We start from the raw sequence: 15166 nt of genomic DNA, 5'->3' as shown, positions 1-15166 counted from the left end.
CCTTACCCACCAGGTTTCGAAAATACTTCTTTAGGGCATGTCGTGGAGCAAAAGGCTGATTCAGTCATCCTGGGCTTCTCAATGGATCTCAGGTGAAAATGAGTTGCCTATGGCAAGACATCCTACAATTTATATGAGTTATGAGACCCCTACATGTCCCATTTTCTTTGCACTTCTTGAACTACTTCTATGTTGACAACTCTAAAAGCAATGTCAGGGGACACCAAAGGGCAGGACAGAAATGCCAGTGTTCCTTAATAAATTATTTGATGTTGTTTTTCATAACCATCCCTCATCTCAATACATCCCATGCAATGGGAACTCTGTCAAATGAGTGCTCTTTATAATGTTTTTCTTCATGTTATACCTTGCTACAATATAAGATTTTAAAATTAGGTCTCCGTGCGTGTTTGCGTAGGTGCGTCTGCTGCTTGCGTGTGTGTGTGTGTGTGTGTAGGGGTGTGTGTGTGTGTGTGCTTGTGTAGGCCACTTTACACTATTAATTATGTTCATTTTCATTATTACACAAAAATGCTTCAATAAGTCCAACTGTACCCTACTCCAACTACAGCAATGTTTATGCTGAACTAAAATACAAAAAAAAAATGAATGCCTCGGTGTTTTGTCTCAGAACCACACGCGCTTAGCAGGTCACTATTACCACGAAGGATTTAATGGGAACACTTTACCAAAAGTAGTTCGGTTCCTCAGCTTTCTAAAATTATTTCGAGCTCTCGGGCAATTTTAAAAGGAGGCATGGCAACAACAATAACCCTAAAGTTGTAACATGCACTATTTAGTTTATGAAATGTTCCCACAATAAATGTATCGTCAACAATTATTTCTATATACAATGTTAACACCATATGTCTTTGTTTATTTCTCAGATATGTTTAAGTGCTTGGTTTTCTAGGTGGTGGCATATTCATAAAAGGTAAGGAAAAGCAGAAACAATAACACTAATGAAGCTCAGACAATATGCGATAGATCGAAAACTTCTAAATGGGCAAGCCACAATTCAGGAGTCAGGTGCCAAATCCCCAGGTACGAGATAATGCAACTCAGGCAGATCCAACAGGTGGATCATACCTGCCAGCCACAACATCACAAACTGATATTCGTCCACCAGCTAAATGTCCCCAATCTCAAGCAGCAGAATTCCTTATTATTTACAATAACTCAATGCCCAGTCAACAACTACAAACTACTCTGAACATCTTCCTCTTGTGGATGACAAAGTGGTCACACGCTTTCACAAAATGCCATACATAACCCTCTGACCTACTAACCACAGCAAGGGCTTTGAAGATATTTATTTTCTAACACAATGTTGCTTTATAGCTTTTTATCCTCAGCTGCACAATCTGGAGCGAAGGTGCAACCTGGAGATTCTGAGATAATTGGATTTACATTGTTGTGTCATTATCATACTGATAGCATTGTGTTCCAGACATCTCCGAGATATGTCTTGAAACCTTTCCATACATTAAAGAAGACTGAACAGAAAATCCTTAGCACAGTAAATGTTGTATTTGGCATGCATGAGCTCACATGAAAGATCGTAGAATAATGCATATTGCCTTTTGTGCTACACCAGTGAGTGAATAAATCTATTTATCATGCCCCGTTCATCGCATAGTGTTTACAGGCCTATCACAGTTGCTGCAAAGTGCTCTGCAGCATAATTAGTACATGCCTTGGAGTGTTTTCAGTCACACTAAAGCCAAGAAGAACAGGTTGGACTCGTGTTTAGACAGGCATCTCGCCAAATAAACACGCGTTCTCCAAACCCCCTGCATCCAGATAACCGTCCGCTCATAAAACATTTGCAAAATATAGGCAAAAATATGCGTAGAGTATCAGAAAAGAACCTCCCAAATAAAAAACAAAATTCATTTTTTCCAGTAGTGTGGAAACTTAATAGGACATTGGCCGTTCCCAGGTAAATGTCCAGTAGCCAATATTATAGATAGTTGCCTAGAATTACTGCTGCCTATTCTGCCAACCTGTGGGGTGCCTGTGTAAAAGCTCTAGGTTGGCAGCTGTCCCTTAGAATTGTGGGTTCAGGAGAGCAGCCCTTGACATTCAGACTTGTTTGAAGCCTTTCCTTGTGCCCTGTTGAATGTGTGCTGATGCAAATGATCAAGTTTGTATCATGCATTAATGAGCAAATTAGCAATGTTTGTTTACAGGTTGAAATGAGGCCACATATAATGTGTTTCTTTGCGATCAAATTGGGGTGCTCTGTTGATTGAAGGCAATCCACCCTGCCCTACCCCGGTACCCTCTCCTGCCCCACCTGTGAAATGTTGTCTAAAGAAGTGAAGTCCGTTGAAGGTCTCTAAGTGGCACAGACTATGCCCATGTGTGGGCCTCTTCAAGCTACATGTGAATACGGAAGACCCATCCAGACACAACATAACTAGTTGTCTTGGTATTTGGTGTTTGTAGGTCACGGGACGATCTGACAGTTTGGGACAGACCAGTTCCCTTTGTGGGGGGCAGGGTCCAACAGAATCTAACATAGCTCACAATCCATGCATTACTGGGTTGCCGACATAAATTAAAAGATGGAATGCTCCTCACCAGGGCTTACAAGTAATATTCCCGTGTTTGAACAGTCATTACAATCGCATTTTAGCATATCATTTGGAGGTGATTTGCATTTGAATAACAAGCAAGAGGTGACGCTTCTAGAAAATCGTAGAACACGCAGTCGACGCTCGACTGAAAACTAGCCCCTCTGAGAAGCTTTGTGCCCAACGCTTCAGTGTTACTATGCGACGCCATCCATCTCCCCCCGCCCCAGCAGGCGAAGAGGTGCGTTCCAGAGCCGTGCGGTCTCTCAGGTGCCCTCGCGCCAGCACGAGAGCGCACGCCTCCCCAGCACGACCCGCCGCTGCACAATCGGAGCACACAGTGAACCAAGCAGCTGTGGGCCACAGGCCCGTCGATAAAGCCGGCCTTGTTCATCGGCCACGCAGCGGAGGAACGGCGCCCGCTAAAGAGGAGCTGGAACGCGACGAAACCCGATCTATATCAGATATGAGGCGCGCGTAAACTGTGCAGTTGACTGGTGGAAATGGCGTCTAATCCGTGCTTAATTAAAGCACTTGCCTAAACTCCTGTTGTGTTTAGGGAGTAAAGAGTGTGGGAGGACTGATGTATTGGAGAAAATAGCAGTCAGCGTGGCTAATCTCAAAGACTTGGGAGCTTTGGAGCTACATAAATCAGAGCGACTTTTTGAATAGCCTCGTATAACAGAGCGCCATTGGCATTCGGCGCACGGAGCGCGGGCCCTTCCTACAGCATACAGATCATTAGGAAACTTCTAAGCAATCAAGTAATGCGAGTCTGATGAAATTATTCAATCAATGCACGGGGCTTGGGGGCGCAGCAGAACCGAGGAGCGTGTCGGTTTGATGTGTCCCAGAACCCTGCTTCTGGCGGGGAAGCCTGGGGTTGGCGAGAGCATTCCGGCGGGAGGCGCGCGGCTTTTTCCAGCTCGGGGCCTGCTCGCGCTCACACGCAACAATACTGTTTGCGTCTCATGAATAAACATGGAGAGAGAGGAGAGTGTGTGCAAGCACCTCATATGGTGACAGGAAGATACAAACACTGCTACACACGAGTTTAAAACGAAACTAAGCACTTACGCACGCACATAGGGCAGATTTACAAGCCCCTTGTGCCACTTATGCGTCATTTTCAACATGGGACAAGTGACGTAAGGGTAGCGCAAGGGGCTTGTAAATAAGCCCCATAGTCGGGTACCACGTGAAGACACGTTTACAGTTGCGGATAGATACACGCCACGCTCGCACCCACCCTTACGAACGCATGTACACTAACAGACACGGACACTCACGGTCATATGGAAACGGTAAAACAGTGAGAAGAACACCATGTTACTATACACACACTATCCCACAGGCACATGTAAATAGACACAAAAGCATCATGACTTTCTATCCGGCTGTTTCACATCAACATCACACATAGGACAATCTACCCGCACAAACACACCAATGATGCGCACACTCTCTCAGACACGCAAAAATCCATCCATCCAGCCATTCATCAGACTGACTCACACGATTGCTCTTGAACAAACGGAGACACTCACGCGGTCGATGCCCCGTGACTCACTCTTTTTCACTCTCCCACGCAGCTAAACAAACGCTCATTCACCACTCATTACCTAAATGAGACAGAGGCGGCATCTATCCTTCTGAAACACACACATAAACAGACACGCATCCCAAAACACAGAAATCCCGATACACACAGTCGGACGCATCCGTGATTTCATATTTTCAGCACTGACAGTCTCACGGTATCAGTGGACAGCGCAGAGCGGGACCGTGTGCAGATGTCTGCAGAGCCAGTCATAACTCGCAACTGTATGTCTATGGATCCGCCGAATAAATGTAAATCTATATTCCAATTAAGGGCGCGCACTCCGAGCTCATCAGTCACCGGGTGCACCTTTTAATTGTGCGTTTATGGCGCTGTGAGTCTGTGATCTCATAAAGTCTCACTCCATCTGCGCCAGCAGCCGGGGCGGGGGCACCCTACAAATAGATCAAGTGGACTAGAACTAGTAGAAACTGGCTAATCCGTCAGCATCCATGCCTTCCCGACAATTCATGACCACCGTACACTGGAGAGCGGGGGAAGTCATCGTGGACGCTGCCACAGCACTGTGATAGGCATTCCCTTGTCCCCCTCCCCCCACACACACATGGTCGCTGCTCCTTGGCGGTGTGCATTCCCTCAGCAGACGTAGTGTGTGCACAGCTACGGCGCGATGTGCATTCATTCAACTACCACACGAGCTCTTTCCGTGCACATATATATATATGGTGAGCACTTCTACGGACTTTGCAGATGTCCTGCCCGTTATTCGCACACGTGTATTGTGGGTGATGCTACAGCCTCTTGTGCATCCACCCTTCACACGTCCTGCCTTCCCCCCGGCACTTTTATTGCGTGCACAGCCGCGGCGCTGGGTGCATCCACTCTGCATACTCCATAAGCTCTCTCCGTGCACATGTATTGTGGGTACTTCTGCAGCGCTCGGTGCGTCCATGCTTCGCCCTCCTGCTCTCCGTGCACACACATTGTGGGTCGTGCAACAACTCTGTGTGCATTCACCCTGCAGACCCGTGCCAGTCACCTTCCCATGCATATGTAATGCGGGCACGACCAAAGCACTGCGTGGATGTAATGTGTAAACCGCACCTCATTTCCCTGTGCACATATGGTATGCACATTCCTACTACCCATCGCCTATTCAGACCTCTCGTCCCCTCCTGTGCACACGTGCAGCACGTGGTCCCCACCGAGTGAAGATTGTGCAAACTCCTTATCGAAGCCGAGGTCCAGCATAGTTATGGTTGATGTACTTTGGCACACATACAGCCCAGTCGGCCAATGGTAAGCCATCTCGTTTTAGGATGAAAGGGGTGTTTACGCCATCTAAGGCGTCATATCTGCACTTGTATTCTTACATACCCCTTAGTAAGTGTGGGGCGCTGGCTGAGGCAGCGCCTTATTAAAAGAAGGCAGGTTTCTGTCCTTCAGTTCTCTCACTAAATGAAGAGTTACTTCTTCCACCTCTGGTTCGTGTACACTGTGTTAGATACGAACTCCCAATCGCAAATCGCGGAGCCAATTATTTACGCTGCGTAAATGTACGGGGACGCGTAACGCGCAGGACGCGTAGCATCGGACATGGACAAGTCAGTATTTTCATGCCTTTTTTCCTCTTTTCCCTCGCATAGTTTTAAATAATATAAAAGCATCCACTTTTTTGTTGTGCATTAATAATAAATGATTTAGAGCAACGTACGTCAATTATCGGTTTGCCATTTCCAAGGCAACAACAAGTGTTAATCATTTTACCAAAAGAGACTCGGTTGCCTTATAAGCTAAATTAGCAGTCGAAAAAGCAAGCACGTCTGTGATTTCTACCCCAACCGCAATTTTCAGAGACGAAGTGTAGGCAAGGCCCTTGTCAATAAATCCACTACTATTATAATGTCCATGCATTGAGGAAGAATGTTCAGTTCTTCACGTTTCAACAAAAAGGCAGAGATCCAGTAGATGAAACTCCCAGCGACCGAAAACCAAGCAAAGACGTTCTAAAATATTTCCAGGACATATTTTCCCCATCTGGAATACTAAACGTGACTGAACGCAAAAGGCAGTTCAGTGTGTGCACAGAATTACATCCCATTCACTTCCCATGCCCTAATTGGTATCTCAGCGATATGAACACCTGCTGCAGAGACCTCATTATAACGTTCAGGGTGGGGGGTTCCTTCCAAGCTGGGCTGACTTAGTGTGTCATCTTTGAGACAGGCAAACGTGTAAACACGCTGAGTTAAGTGACCGCAGCTCTAATTCACACTCCAGTTGGCAAGTTAGTGATGTCAGTGTCACTAGTGATTAGTATGTGACATCTGCGCTGTTTTCCCTCCCCCAGGGTGTGTTAGGGGTGCCCACTGATCTCTGCATTCTCTCCCGTTGGTCTGACACTCCAGCGGGGTCACTTGCTCCACCTCACTCTGGGGAGGTCTCTGCGTCCTCGCGAGGTGACCTGTGGCAGAAAGAGTGGTGCTGGGTGCCTGAAGGACAAAGGGTGTCTCGTTCTGCGCCAAGGCACCCCGCGCGCGCTTGCAGGGGTTCTGCAAAGCCTGGCTCTAGGAAACGCGCAGTGCAGTAGGCAGATCAACAGCAGACGTGTCGAAAATATCGAACACCGTGTAATGGTGCGTTAAAAAGAGCATGAATGACCCGGGAAGGTGGGGTGGAGGGGGGGTCGCTTTAAGTCACTAATTGTTGGTGCGGCTCCTTGACCGTCCATCTTGTATTCGCCCATATCACCGGGGCGGTTTTCTGTGAAATCCTGTTACCAATACTACACCCGAACGCCTCAGAACCGGGTAGGCGAGCTTATCCTGCCTGCTGATTGGCTATTTCCGGAAAGGAAACACAGTGGCAGAAAATAACTTTTTTGGTCTGATGCAGTGACCCCCGAGTCCTAAAATAACGAGTGCGCCTAGACAGTGTGGAGTGAGAATGCTGCACGTGTGAACGCTAAAGCCAGCGCCTGGAATGGCGTGGCAGACATAGCCGACGGTTTAGGTTAGACTGGGCCCCGGGTTCCGGGAACCTACTGCTAGATGGGTTCTGACCGGCGTCTTGCGTTCGGACAAACAGGCTGCTTGTTAAAGTCAGGTAGGCCTGGGCTAGGAGCAGACTCCTAGCAACCCCGGTACGGCTCTCTTCACAGGCCTGTGCAACAATGCACACATGGTCCAGAGGTATACGCGGTTGACCCTTGCGCCTTTGCCCACTAGACTACAGGCCCTAGGAGGCTGCTTTCAGAGCGGGATTCCCCGCCTTCCCCGACCTATCCGCCTATGCTCCCGCTCCAAGTGCAACATCCTAGCCTGTGGGCCTGGTTTAAACCTGTACCAGGCTGAGTATGGTTTCCAGCACGGCGTGCCCCGAGGAGGGATGAACGAGTGAATTCAATGAGACACGAGTGAGTCAGGCACCTGTTCAGCGAGTTTGTGTTCAGTGGTGCTGGAGCTGGAGACGTTGTTTTCGGGGGTAGGGGGGTGGGGGGGTGAATTCGTGATCTTTAACAGTCGAGTAATCACAGCCCTCAACTTGAGTGAAACAACTGGATATGGTTCAAAATCCCTGCACCACTCACTCTGCGTTTGAATCTGTGTACCTATGTGTATGCATGTATGCATGTATGTATGTATTTACGTGCGCATGTATGTATGTGTGTATGTATGCATGCATGCATGTATGTTTGTGTGTAGATATGTATGTATGTACACATGCATGTATGCCTGTATGTGTGCATGTATATGTGTGTACGGGTGTATCTATGTTTGTGTGTCTGTGTGTGTGAGACAAGCACGCATGCATTAAAGATTCCCACTCGGGTGCATGTCCCTCATACAGATATACTGCGTCATGTGAGCCCCACAGGCACCCACGATCTGCAATTAATCGGTGCAGGACGCAATGACCTCCCTAACCATCCCTTGGGCGAGACAGCATCACCCCCTCTCTCCTGACACGAGGACTGAGGTACTATCACTTTTTGGGTGGTGTTAGGCTGAGCTGTTCAGCTGTGAGCGTGGTTCTGTGGGTCGGCACCCCTTGGCACCCCCTGCTATTTCTTGGGTGGCTTTCATTGGTAAGTAGTGGAGACGTACGTCAACCTCTCCAAGTGAGAGCACGAGGTTGCATAACAGAAGAGTGCAGACCCAAAGGCACCCCCTTCACTGTCACCCACACCAGAGGTGCCCACCAAGGGAAGGCAAGTAGAGAGAACAGTCACCGCAAATTCGCACGTCACGTCCAAGGAGTCATTATAAAGTAGGCACTAACTTGCAGAAGCCATACTTGGGGGCACGGGGACGACAGACACACGGGGTGCAGTTTTATTTGTGTGGGAGAGGGTGCAGGTTTGTGAGGGTGGGGGCTGGGTTAGTGAGGGGGGACACCAGGGAGAGGTAGGCCCGGTGTCAGCACCGGCTACCACTGCCGTTCATTTAGCATTTCACACACAGTAAATCTTGCGTAGTCATAACTAGCAAGCGAAGATAATCAACAGGCGAGCAAACAGAGGAGACTGCAGGCGACGAAGACCGCCTTATTCGCAGGAGATGCAACAGCAATTGGCATTTCCGTCACAGCACGCCATGCAGCCCTGCTCTCACACCCCCTGCTGCCAAACTGCCCCCTCGCACGCGGCTCGAGGCTGACGCGGATCACTGCCCCCAGGAGCGGCGATTCCAAGGCACGCAGAGCAACCAGGCGGACAGGCCAAGTTCAGCACTGAGTCTGTGCCAGCGGAGATCAATGCGAAGAGCAAGCGGGGCTGGAAGGGGGCAGAGTCAACAGTGTATACTAGAGAGGCAGAAGAGGGCGCGGGGAGGAGGAGGTGGGGCAGGAATAGGGGCAGAGGGAGAGACGGAGCAAAAACATTGGGAAGAAGTGGAGATAGGAAGGGGGAGGCAAAGAGGCAGCACACAGTGTTAGGAGTAGATAGGGACGGGGTGGGGGTAAAGAGGCAGAAGAGATCGAAAGAAGGGGAGGCAAGAAGTGGCCATGGCAAAGAGACGCCAGAGAAGGGTAGAGGTGGGTGGGAACATGAGGGGGCAGCAGGGATCATGGGAGAAATTGAGGGGGAGGTAGAAGGAGGGCAGAAACATTACTAATAATAGAGATGCATGACCAGTAGGTTCAAAGGTAACTATGTCAACACACAGCAGTCATAGGGCTCTCTCCGGTGGGCACATAGACAGCAGTAGTGCCCACTCCGGAGGACAGAGACGGGCACCCCTCGCCCAGCAGCCTCTTACCTATGTGGATGATGGAGTCTGCCATCGCCGCCTCCCAGCAGGGCACGGTCCAGAGGATGCAGAGCGCGGACACCAGCCGGGACAGGGCCATGCTCCGGGCTCTCCGTTATCCACGTGCGGGAGGGGTGCCAAAGATCCGGCGGGGGCGGCGGGGCTTCCTTCCGCGTGTGGTTTTATTAATCCCCGGTGGGTGCGCTGGCGGGTGGCAGCGGAGGGGGCGTGTTGTCTCCACGGGCACCGAGCGCGTCACTTCGGGGGAATTCTCTGCACAAGGAGACGGGGGCTCTCTCAGGCGAAAGCCGCTGCATGTAAGGGATGGTGGTGGGGGTCGCCTCCTCCAGGCGAATGCCTGAATCTCCCCTTCTCAGACCGTGCCTTTCACCTGCTGTCCCCAGGCGCTCAGGCGACAGTCCCTAGTCCAGCCTCCGTCGCCCGGGGACATGGGCCCCTGCTCTCCGCCCCCGCCAGCTCAGATCAACGCGAGCCCCATGTGATTTAAAACCAGTAAAACGAAATCAATGAAGGAAAAAACACCATTCCAAAAAGACAAAGGTCTAAATCCGGTGCAGACCGCAAAATGAGGTATTCCAGACCGAGCCAACGCAATCCACTGAGAGCCTGAAAAAAAGTGAACTTGTCTTTAATGCAGATAGTGGTGCAGAACAATTTGTGCGTGTGAGCACCGGGCTTCTCCGTCCACCAGTGGTGAGGTGCTGAGGGGTCCTGGGGTGGGGGGCTGCTCACACAGCACGGTTCGCGCCGCCCTCGTCTCAGCAGGTGGTGTAATGAGGCGGCGGTGGGTGGGGGTGAGACGGCAGTGTGTGGCGAGGTGGCATCCGTGCCTGGGGCTAAAGATGCGTCCACACTGCAGGACGCTGGTCTGCCTGCTGCTGCCGGGGCGCAGGCAGCGAGAGATAGCCTGACAGCGCCAGCACGCTGCCTACAAATGCATCACCTAGCGGAGGAGAGCGAGAGCGCGAGCGGAGGAAGGATAGCAGACAAGAGGATCACCAGAGCGAACCGGGGGGAGAGAGACAGGGCTCCTCCTATCCACGGCCACCTCCTCCCCTCGCTCTGCAACACGAGGGGACACCGGCCTCCTCTGCTGGCCCCTGCAGCCAGCAGCCGGGAGAAAGGAAGCCGACCGCTGCTGGCGGCGGAATCGCGAAATTCCGAAATTAAATGCACTTATTCGCAGAGTCATCCGCAGAGAGTAGCTACATCCTGAGAATCGCACGGCTGTAACAGCCACTTGTTTCGGGGAGAGGTCCTTGGAGGGACACGCTCAGCGGGACTTTTTTTGTGGCCTCTTGCTCTCAGCACGAACACCCCGAAAAGGAGCCATGCTCACTCACGGATCATGCCGCAAGAAGCACTCACAGGCTTACAAGGGAAAACAACAAAACAATGAGCAGTAGTGTGTCTGTGTTGCTCAGGGGCAGGGCCGGCTTTAGCGCTGGTGTCGCCCGGTGCTAGAGTCTTTTTCCAGCCCCCCCATAAACTCCGCCAACATTCCCTTACTACCACCCTCGAACAGTTCCCCTCATCCCTCCAGAGCTCCTCTCTGACAGACATTTCACTCTTTTATAGCGCTACTCATAGTTCACTTACACTTAGTTCTGTGATGTGCATGGTGCATATTCTGAGCAGCAGGCACATTAACACTCTGTGCTACTTTTAATGGGTCAAAACTGCCACTAGACAAAACTCCGACCTCTCACCATCAGGAAAATTAATCACCAGAGTTATCTTGACATTTTTATTTTGGACTGAAAACTGCTGGACACACAAGGAACTCTGAAGCGAGTGCTTTAACCCCTTCAGTGCCCATGACGAGCTGGACTCGTCATGGGCCGCGGTGGCGCTGTGCCCATGACGAGTCCAGCTCGTCATAGACCCCGCCCGCTAATGCAACGGCCGGCACTGGGCGGGGAAAGGGGCGGGCACTGAAGGGGTTAAACCCATAAGTTATTTTTAGACACAGCGCCCCCCACCAAAGTCAATGGCAGGTTTAGATTCACCGGCCGCACTGCCCTGAAGACAGCCCTGCTCACTGATTGAAGTGAGAGGGATCTATTGGGAACGACGTTTATAATCTTTTTAAATTTTACAAAAACAGTTCCCATACCTCTATGCTGTCTCGGTAGGAACGTGCCCCTTTTTGCATGGTTACCCCATAACGTTTTGCCTAGGACTGATTTCAACCTGACTAAAGTGTGTGCTGGGATCCTGCTAACAAGGCCAGGTCCCGAGGGGACAATCACATTATAATTAATTACAGGGATGGGCACACAGGGCCCCCCTGCTAAGGTATTTATATACCCAAGGACCGCCACCTCTTTTTTTTTATATATATATTTTTATTAATTCCAAACAAACATAGTCAGACATAATCAGGATACTTAGTCTAACAGGGGCTCATCTTATCAACAACTCTGGTTTCGCTCAAATACAAAGCACCTATCCACATCCAACAGTTCTTAGGTAATATCCCTCAAAATATTAGCACCAGTGTGCACTTAGGCTGTTGAAAATTAAACATAGTAGGAGCGGCCAGCTAGCAATTAAAAAAAACATAAAAGCGGTACCTGAGCCGCACTCTGTAAGAAAACAAGGTAAGTCAACCCCCCCACCCCTTACCCCACCCCCCTCCCTGGCATGTCACACAGAGCAAAAGTTTACACTGACATCAGGGTGTAATACAACAGTTCACAAGTTCACAGTGCAAGTATCATACGAAGTTGACCAGAAAGTTCTGCGGTGACCAGGATATTTACAATCAGAGATGCAATAGACATAGAGAGCCAGGTATGGGAAAATACATTCATCAGGGTAAAACAGCTAGTTCTCCATCCGTGGAGTCCACATCGAGATCAGCATCCGGGGCCTTAAGTAAAGGACCGCCACCTCGTAAGGGTTCACTTTACTATTGGGGGCCGCATGGGCCCCCATGCTCCAGGGACTGCCACACCCTGGCAGCCAATTTGTAAGAAATAGGAGGGCCTTCTGGACCCCTGGGGACCTCCTCCTCACAGGGGCCATTTTAAATGAATTCGGGGGGCCTCACAGACCCTGTGCCCCAGGTACCACCAACTCTCCAGGGTTTAAATATTTGTATTGTGGGATCTCATGGACCCCCCGGGCCTGGGACCACCACCTTTCCAGGGCCATAATACCAAAATGGGAGAGGGGCTGCGCGACCCCATGACGGGCCTTCATGCCTCTGGGGACCACCACCTCCACAGGGAGGCCCTTCAAAGTAAAAGGAGGGAGGTGTGTAGCCCCCCTCCTATAGCCAATAATGGCCCTGGTGACCACCACCACTCCAGGGCCTGCTCCTGTAATGACCTGGGGTGCCCACCCCTGGAACACTGCAGTTTGCTACAGCTTGATGGAATCATTACCGCTCCTGCCAGACCATAGCATACTCTGCTCTGCTACAAAAAACGAGAGCATGTAAAATGCTCTTGCTAACTCAAAGTAAAGCAGAATGCTTTTGGACAGAGGGGACTGCATGTTCACCAGCTCCCTCTGTCCAAAAGTAATGTCATCTTTTGCAGGATGCGGGGAGCTGGCAGGGACCGCAGGGGCCTTCAGGCTTCCCCCACAGCCCAGGGTCAAAACCAGCCCTGGGAAGGGCCTGCCTTCTTTTAATAAAAAAAGTAAAAGCCAGGCTCCAGGGGATGGGTTCCCTGGGGCCATAATCGGGCCATGGAGGGGTACAGTGGGACCCTCATCCCCATTCTAAAAATACATGGCCTGGGGGATGGAGTCCCCAGGGCTGAAATCGGCATGGACGAGTGAGTGGGTGAGTCAGTGGCTGTATGGGCTAGTGAGTGTGTAAATGAAGGGCTGTATAGGTGACTGAGTGTGTGTATTGGTGTGTCAGTGAGTGAATGGATCTGTCAGTGGTATATAGGTGAGTTACTGTATATGTGAAAGGCAGTAAAGGTGTGTGTTGGAGTATAAGAATGACTGTATGTGTGAGTGAGTGATTGTGATAGTGGAGGTATGGGTGAGTGTATGCTTGTAGGAGTGACTGTATAGGTGAGTAAGTATGTGTTAGCATCTGTATGAATAGGTGAGTGGGTGTGTGTATAACTGTATAGGTGAGCACGTGGCTGTGTGATTGACTCTATTGGTGACTGAGTAGGTGTGTGAGTAGCTCTATGGGTGGCTGACAGTCTGTGACAATGTGTGAATGGCTGTATGGGCATATGAATGGATATATCAGCGGCTGTATTAGTCAGTGAGTTGGTGTATAAGTAGCTGTATGGGTAACTGAGTGGATGTGTGCGTACACCTATGAGTCAGTGAGTGTATGTGTAAGTACTGGTATGGGTGTGCCAATGGTTTTGAGAATGCTAGTGTGGAAGTTAGAGTGGGTGTATGAAAGCTTATATTGGTATGTGAGTGGATGTGTCAGAAATGCTGTGGATGAGATCATCAGTGAGGTCATCAGTGATGTCATTTAAGATGTCATCAGTGATGTCACTGACCATGTCATAAGTGGTGTAATATTTGACGTCATCAGCAGTGCATTGCAGGGGCGCGAGTTATAGTTAGCTAACTGCCGAATTTCTCTGGTTTTGTGCATGTGAAATCTGAGGCTAACTATAACGTCCCTGTAACCCTTGTTTTTTTGTGTCAATTTCTAAGTTTTTTTAAATTCTATTACCTAACTATAACTTCCCTGTAACCTTTGTGTTTTTTAGTAACTTCCTACGTTTTTTAAAATTCTATTTCCTTACTATAACTCCCAGAATGCATCACTCCCAATCTTAACGGTTCTGTCTTTCCCAGGTTTTCAGTTGAACCAGAGCCAGCAGCCAGAGCCAGCAGCAGTCAGAGAAGCAGAGCGGGTGCGGAAGCAGGAGACGCCGCTGATTGCCCCGACTGCCCCGCACAGGGCTCCCCCTTTGAATTGAGCCAAGCTGACCCGAAGTTGGCATACGATGCCCGGAGTGCCCGGATATCCGAACCCGGAGCTCGAGGTGTGAGGCGGGCTTGGTGATCAGTTTTGTGCCCCCTGCTATCTCCACGCATGCTAGGCATGCCAGGCACCCCAGCAAGTTTGGCAGCAGTAGTGGGCTGCTGCAAAAAGAGGGGGCCCGGGTGACCGCAGAGGCGGCTCGGTTAGACCGAGTGCGGTTTGCGGTCCCCCCACGAGTCCCCTACTTGCCTGCCAGCTATATTGGCCCCCTTCGACACTTGCTCCTGCACTCTGGCGGCTGCTCAGAAGACGGGATCAGTCCAGCGACCCCCCATAGTTCCAACAGATGCCAGTACCTCCCTGTAACATAAGAAGCCTAAGGATCAAGGCCCAAGGATCAAGATCAAGGCTTCAAGTCCCTGGTGAGTGCGTGTGCTTAATACCACAGCTTGCTCCAGTTGCCCCAGCTGCTCCAGGACGGGGAGGTATTTGATCAACGAGTGCCTCTGAGGCACTACAGGGGCACTGCCGCATATTGCTGCACATTGCCACATTTTGCCGCACTCCGAAGAGACTTGAAGAGACCTGTTTCCCTCCCAATCAATAACTTTCTATCACTGGGCCAGGAAGCAGCTAAGGTGGATAGTAGCTGTCCTCCAGTCCCCCGCCCTGGTGGAGTGTAACATCGTTTACAGCCAAGAGCATTCAACCTTGCAATGAGGTCAGGGAAAACTAGGAAAGTGCAAATAAAATCCCTACCCAAAAATACAAGGCGAGAGTCCTCTTGTGACAACTTGGACATGGCGGAAGCCCCACCCTTGGACACACCTCAGAC

The 15166-nt window shown here is 50.3% G+C and overlaps 1 protein-coding gene across 1 annotated transcript in view; it reads right to left on the bottom strand.

Moving 5' to 3' along the window:
* Nucleotides 1-10362, bottom strand: part of GRID2 (glutamate ionotropic receptor delta type subunit 2) — a 2613212-nt gene extending 2602850 nt beyond the window's left edge. Inside the window, exon 1 of the mRNA XM_085641143.1 lies at nucleotides 9399-10362. Within this exon, the coding sequence (XP_085497269.1) occupies nucleotides 9399-9489 (91 nt within the window). The 5' untranslated portion in view covers nucleotides 9490-10362. The remainder of the gene's footprint in view (nucleotides 1-9398) is intronic.
* Between the last annotated feature and the right edge of the window lie 4804 nt (nucleotides 10363-15166).

The sequence above is a fragment of the Triturus cristatus genome, chromosome 2_2 (genome assembly GCF_964204655.1).
Source record: "Triturus cristatus chromosome 2_2, aTriCri1.1, whole genome shotgun sequence".
In the NCBI taxonomy this organism is placed as follows: domain Eukaryota; kingdom Metazoa; phylum Chordata; class Amphibia; order Caudata; family Salamandridae; genus Triturus; species Triturus cristatus.
The sequence above is the reverse complement of the archived record's forward strand: the minus strand, read 5'-3'. Positions and strand labels throughout refer to the sequence as shown.